Here is a 7,144-nt window from a genome sequence, read left to right as displayed (position 1 = left end):
CATGTAACTTTCACTCTAAAGCAGAATTTTGTCGGTATAGGCTCTTAAGTGGTTTTAAACATGTTTAGGGTTATTTTAAAGACATGAGAATGAAGCCCACCATCATGTTTCCCTTGAAATTGTAGCAGATTTTCACATTTCACATGCCCACTTTCCTGTTTAAAAAACAGAAGTTGAATCCAAGATGGCGGAATTCAAGATTGCCGCCATGGTGGTCACATACCTTATCCACCCTCTTCCTTGTATTATGTATCTGTATTTTTATTCATGCTTCACTATCCATAGTTGTTATAAATGGATTTTTCCATACTTCTTGAGTACCCTGTAGTAACATTTTCAGAGAGAGTATTTCATTCACCGAAAGAGGATTCACGAGTAGCGTTTACGTGACGTTTCTCTTCTGGACCTAAATTTCTTAATATATTCCATAGCATCCATGGGTTGACTTGTACATTCAATAATTCATGAACATTCTCTTTGCATTGCGGACAGCTTGATTACATCGATTTCTGAGTACACGATAATTATCGAAACTATGAAGTGTATTGTAAGAATTTGTGGCCTTGTCAGCTTTGAACTTTAGGTGAACTGTGTGACATTCCGCCATTAGTGCAAGAATGATGTCAAACATTCAAGGGGAGACAAGTCCTGTTACCCTTTTTAATTTTTCGTTATTGGAGGGTTTTAATCGAAAAGTCGTTAAGCTTGTTGATGCTACTGAAGCCCTTAATTATAGAGGGTGGTCTGCATGTATTTTTACCCCACGTGGTCATCATAGTGGAACTAATTAAATGTCTTCTCTGCTTTCAGATGGCTGACACAAGCAACTGTACTCTTCGAACACGGAAGACAGGCCTAGCTTAACTAGACGAATTCAAACACAAGAGGGGAAGTAAGTATAAACTTGCACAGTATTTCACTTGAGTGCCTTCCGATTTTAATTATTCCTCACTTTTTTTTTCTTTTAGAAAATGTTTTTGATAGTGATGTCTGTTACAACTCGTGACAATAGCAACAAAGTTTAATTTTTGCGGATCCTGCTTCCTCGTTTGCGTTCCACTCGCAGTCGTCACCCCTATTTTTCCAGTGGACTCGTCCAATTAACGCATGCGCACTTGCGTCGATGGTCGCGACTCATGCAGAGTAATATGGAAGAACGGTCAGAAGCATGTGTATAGAACCATGAATGTCCACAGCGGTGAAACAATAAGGAAAGTGCAGCGCTGTTTGTTTTGCGTATACAGATTGGTAAGACTTGTCTCTGTGAAATCTCGCAAAGGATGTGGAGACGAGAATCATTTTGTGTCACGAAAATTGCGTAAGTCATATTCACCTTCTGGATCGGTAACTTCGTAAGGGAACAAGACAGGCTGACCACGCAATGCTCCAAGGTATTTTGCAGAATCCTCGTCTAGAACTGTGATATTAATTATTTTAAACTCAGTCTCTTTGGCTTGGTAACATTCACCGAGTGGGTAACATAAATAAGGTGGTGACAACAGATCACAAGCACTCGTTCGTTCAAGTTTTAATGTTACGGGAAAAGGCCTTTGTCAAATTTACATCAAGATAAGAGTGCGAATAGCTGTATGGAAGGTGGGATCCGATTTCAAAATGTTTGAATGATATACGAAGATGATGGCGCAAAACATCTCGAAATGAACATTTAGATCGCCCAACACTGCATGCATGCGTGTGGAATAAAACGAGCTAATTCGTCTTCAACGATACGTGACAGATTTTAGTATTTTCTGTGATTCTTGCATAATTATCATCTGTGGAGGCTGGCGTTTTTTTTGTTGTTATTTTGTTTATTTAAATGTGGTCAGATGCTGTCTACTGTCTCTACAACAAACGGAAGGGAAAGGTTAGACACCTTAAATCTTCTTGTTAAGAAGAACCGAACAAACTAAAAGTTGACTACTTTTGAACATATTAACTTCTATTTTCTGAAGTATGATGAGAATGCACTTTGGTTTGAGCACAAAGTCAAAACTAAATCTCAAGCAAAAACAGAAACTGTGAGAATAATTCTGAAGTAGCAACAACTGAGTTATATTCGGAAATATGGGTATCTTTAACCGAGTTTCTTTTGAATCTAAGTACTTTCACTCGTTTAATTTTACAAAATAACTTTCCGAACACTAACTGATGTAAATTTTCTCTTGGTCAAATAAACCTCAGCACATATCGCTGCTAATTGTGCCTCTACTTTCAGTACAACCCTCGTACACTTGCAAAGCGCCATTAACGCCAATGTCCTGGAATGTTCAGTAGCTGGAGGAATGCCGTAGGGAGACAATTGAACTCAGTTTTTTTTTGTTTTTTTGCAGGGTTCTTTTATTTCCAGCAAATTGATTTCTAGTTGCCAGGCAACCGGAACAATTTGTCTCTATCTATGCAGCAATTTCATTTGAACCAAAGAGTAACGAAACAGGGGGAAAAAGTGTGTTTCAAATGTTTAGTAAAAAATTGAGGAAAATCTAACGAAGGGGGTGATACAACGTGTATCTCCTCTTGTATTCTGGAAGCTTTCGTCGTTTGTTGAGCCACAACGTGTTTTTTCTCTCACTCTCCTGTCTCTCAAACTCCAGCCAATCTAATATTTGTCAGTCAAATTCATTTGATTTAACATGACGCCTGTTCCTCGCACGTTGTGCTTTGTCCGCAATTTGCATTTAAAATTCAGTGAATGCATTAAATCGATTATATTATTTATGCCTGCATAAATGCTTTTGTTTCTCTTGTTCCTAAACGAGAAAAAAGTGCACAGGTAGTGAATAAATTAAGCTTAGTCGTGTATGATGGGAGTACTAATTTTCCTCCATTCTTCACCACGCATACATTGTTTAAATGGAGAAACAATTGGACCGTAATCAGAATGCCTATCAGTTTTATGGCAAATTTTGAACCATTCCATCGGTAATTGAATTGGATTTTACCGAGAATGTTAAAAGAACTGTCATTCTCTTCACGTGCTAGCTGTACACAGTCAATTGGTAGCTTTAACTTCAGTTACCATACCAGACCTAAACTTAATTTCGTCAAAATAATGTAGTGTAACTTGAAAGATATAACATCTTCATTATCCTATTAAAAGAGGGCGTTTTCAAACAACCGAACCCCATGAAGTACCTAATATGTTGTGTGTTAAGGGTCTCTAACTTATGGGACAATTCTCAATCACCTTCTTGGCCAAGCCCCGTCCCTTCGAATTGTCACGTCAAAGAAATTGCAGTGTATTAATACTATACTGATCGCATTCCCAGCTGGCGACTGGGAAACAACCAATCAGCAATTGGTTGACTTCTCTTCGACTGACATCGGGTATTTTCGTATTAAAAGGGATGAAAGTTGCTGGCAGGACGAAACAAATGAGCCTCGGATACGCAGCATGTTGCCAAACGTACTGTAAAACGGGGGAGAGAGGGTTGATTAGCGCCGTTACTGGATAAAAGTTGTACAATAGTACACAAGGTAAGGAAAATTAGTACATAAAACACCCAAACACTGTACAAACAAGCTAATAAAAACACCTGTAAAAAAATAGACGTACGCTTGGCAACCTTGCAACGGGAGAGCGATGTTACCCCTACAGCTTTTACTTCGGAACTGAGGTTATTGACTCTCATCGAGCCACACTCCCTCGAAGACGATTGGTGAACAGATAGAGCTATGTACACTACCGACAAAAAGTTTAAGACAACCATAAAAAACAGCCAAAAATCAGTATGGAGTGATGTATGGAACCAACTGTTCCTGTCCAAGAAAGACGTGACAATGATACACATGGAAAATGCAATGTAGTCTAGTTTGAGCCTCGCAAGAAGCGAAACCAATTTTTTCCGAATGTGTAGGATGTTGTTGGCAAAATGGAAAGGGAGAAAAAGGTTGCTGAAGCAGGCAACATTGCAGCTGTGTGCGTGAAACCGGTCAGTACGGTAGCCAGCCTCATTCGCATCCTTATCAGTGGCTCAGAGTCATTTGCTGTTCATGCAGGCGACATTGCGAGCCCATTATTGTGTGTAAGGTGTGCAAGGTAAGTGGAGCTGTGTGAAATGGCCAGTCATCGTGGGGAACAGGCGAATTTGGTTGAAAAGCGTGCTGTGATATGTGCACTGAAAAATGAAGGTTATTCGGAACGCGAAATAGCAAGAAAAATGAATATTTCCAACACTGATGTTCATTGTGCATTGGACAGATACCGTAAAACCAACAGTCATGGTAACCGTGCACGTAGAGCAAGAGCTCGTGTAACGTTTGCAGCTGACGATAGATATATTACTAACTACCAATCGGAACAGGCGCCTAACAGCACCAGTCATCACTGCTTCCCTGCAGAGTGACGCCTGTGTCTGTGTCAACGGTGAAGAATAGGTTGCGTGAAGAAGGGCTGCATGGCAGAGTAGCTGCTAGACAACCATTGTTACGACGTGTGAACAAGACGAAACGATTGGCCTTTGCTAAAACGCACCAAGGTTGGACTGTGGATAACCGGAAACGGGTACTCTGGACCGACGAATCCAAATATGAATTATTTGGCAGCAAGAGGCAAACCTTTCCGAGTCAAAAGGTCGGCAAGAGAATGAAAGAAGAGTGTCTTGTTCCCACAGTGAAACATGGGGGTGGAAGTGTAATGGTGTGGAGATGTTTTGCTGGAAACCAGTTGGGGACCTTCATAAAATTCAGGGAACATTGGTAAAAGAAGGGTATCATCAGGTATTGGTGCACCATGCCATCCCCTCTGGTCGTCGACTTGTTGGTAATGGGTATATTTTTCAACACGATAATGATCCCAAACATACATCCAAATTGTGCACGCGGTATTTGGAACGCAAGGCAACAGAAGAGGCATTACTTCTCATGACGTGGCCACCACAGTCTGCTGATCTTTCACCAATTGAACTGCTATGGGACCGAATCCATAGGGACATCAGGAAGAAGGTACCCAGCAACAATCAACAGCTATGGGAATTCATCAACGATGCCTGGCGTAACATTCAACCATCCTATCTGGAAAAACTATTGGAGCGCATGCCACGTGTTTGCGCTGCTGTCATTAAGGCCCATGGCGGACATATTGATGAAAGCGAAATATGTGACATTAGTATGTATAGTGGATGTACCTATGTTTGCACATTGCCAAACAGATTCTTACATCTGTTTCTTGTACATTAATTACGAAATACATTCATTTCTACTGATTTATGGCACTTTTTCCTGGTGGTCTTAAACTTTTTGTCGGTAGTGTAGGTCAGCCGCCAGTTGGGTCTGCGATCAGTTACAAGAGCCCTAAACCCAGCATGTCTAACCTAACAACGAATGCATCGTGACATCAGAAGATGGTGGGGTTTTGACCAAGTAAGGTGGTGGAGAAGCGTACGATCAGTAATACTTGTCTGCTAATCTTAAATGTGCCTCCATTTAATAGTCGTTAAAAAAGATAAGGATATATCATTGACCTGAGAATGGTAGCTAATTGGCACATCAATCTCGTAGGCACTCCTTTTTTTCAGGGATGAGAATGATCGTTTCATGTAGGTTGGGTGCCTTCACATTGTCTTTCAAAATTACAATTAATTTTTTTTTTTTTAAATTAAGGCTTTAATTATTTTTTTATAAATTAAGGCTTTACAAGAATAAATATGATTACAGATGTTTAATGGACCAATGGTACGAGGGCTAGTCAAAAAAGATTGAGAATGATTTTTTTTTATCACACAGTGAACATGCAACGGTGAAACGTGTCTCGTGGAATCTGCAGATAAAATTGCAAGGGCGTATGCGCATGCGCCTGGCCACACTGCGCAAACAAAACACGAATGGTCAGAAGTCGCATTACGGAAAATGGAGTCGGTTCGTGAGGAGCAGTACACGGCTTTGAAATTTTGCGTATATTACGCCACGGAAGAATACGAAATGTTGCAGCAGGCATACGGCGAAGTTGTCCTTCCACAATCAACCGCATTTCGGTGGTTCAAACAGTTTAAGGAGGGCCGTGTTTCGACCACAAAGCAGGGCGCTCCGGGCGCTCGGGTCACCGCAGTGAACGAGATCATGGTTGATACAGCTTCCGTCATTGTTCGGGAAGATCGCCGAATAACAATAGATGAACTGGCGTACGTGTTACACATTTCCCATGGTACTTCACCATTCTACTCATTCGCTTGCACATGAGACGCGTATGTGCAAGATGGGTGCCGAGATTGCTAACGCCATAACAGAAGCAGGTGAGAGTGGAGGTGTGTCGGGAGCTTCAGCGTCTGGTAGCGGAGTATGGCGAGGCCTACCTGAATTCCATCATACCTGGTGACGAGAGTTGGCTTCACAACTACGATCCCGAAAGCAAACAGGCGAGTACAGTCTGGAAACCACCCAGTTCTCCGATGCCAAAGAAAGCCAAAGCTGTTCCGTCGGCGAATAAGGTAATAATGGGGATTTCCTTCTTCGAGTACCGTGGAATGGTCTACCAACATAAAGTGCCCCCACATACCACGATTACTGGGCAGTATTACGTGGCAGTTTTGAAGACCCTGCCTGAACACATCCGTCGAAAACGCCCTGAGCTGCATCCATCTGGTTGGCGGCTACACCAGGCTAATGCACGCCCTCACATTTCCAACGTTCTTGCCCAATATCTAGCTCTACAAATCATTGAATGTGTCCCGCACCCTCCTTTTTTTTCGTTCCCTCGTCTGAAATCGGAGCTGCGGAGCAAGCGTTTCGACTCATCAAAAGGCGTTCTGAAGAAGGATGAGGCGGATCTGAAGACGATGTTAAAAGACGGGTTCCAGCACATCTTCCAGGACTGGCAGACACGTTGGGCCAAGTGTATACAACTCGATGGGGACTACTTCGAAAAAGACCATATCAACCTGGACCCTGCCTATGTATTTCATAAGTAAAAAAAAAAAAAAAAAACATTCTCATTCCTTTTTGACTAGCCCTCGTATAATTAAATTATAGTATTCTAAATCTTCAGAATATGGATATGACAACTTCTGAATAGGATCCATATTATTTTGGTTAAACCGTAAACACAGGTCCAACTTGTAATTTGAAATAGAAGAAAAGTTTTCATCAATTTTTGTATTAAAGGTTATGTATAGCCTGAACTTCTAATTATCATATAATAAAGTATGCA

At 41.3% G+C, this 7,144-nt stretch overlaps 1 protein-coding gene across 1 annotated transcript; it reads left to right on the top strand.

The window, feature by feature from the left end:
• Window positions 1–3,872: 3,872 nt before the first annotated feature.
• Window positions 3,873–6,905, top strand: LOC145987753 (histone-lysine N-methyltransferase SETMAR-like). The gene is made up of 2 exons (XM_083122428.1): window positions 3,873–4,025; window positions 6,225–6,905. The coding sequence occupies exons 1-2, from the start codon at window positions 3,873–3,875 to the stop codon at window positions 6,903–6,905; spliced, it is 834 nt and encodes a 277-aa protein (XP_082978554.1).
• The last annotated feature ends 239 nt before the right edge of the window (window positions 6,906–7,144 follow it).

Source organism: Lepisma saccharinum, chromosome 1 (genome assembly GCF_977018435.1).
Source record: "Lepisma saccharinum chromosome 1, izLepSacc3.1, whole genome shotgun sequence".
Classification (NCBI taxonomy): Eukaryota; Metazoa; Arthropoda; class Insecta; order Zygentoma; family Lepismatidae; genus Lepisma; species Lepisma saccharinum.
The sequence above is the reverse complement of the archived record's forward strand: the minus strand, read 5'-3'. Positions and strand labels throughout refer to the sequence as shown.

Coding starts and splice junctions, on each gene's coding strand:
- LOC145987753 (XM_083122428.1), top strand. CDS start 3,873: ATGGAAAGGGAGAAAAAGGTTGCTGAAGCAGGCAACATTGCAGCTGTG. Junction 4,026..6,224: donor TTGCGAGCCCATTATTGTGT/GTAAGGTGTGCA, acceptor ACGCCATAACAG/AAGCAGGTGAGAGTGGAGGT.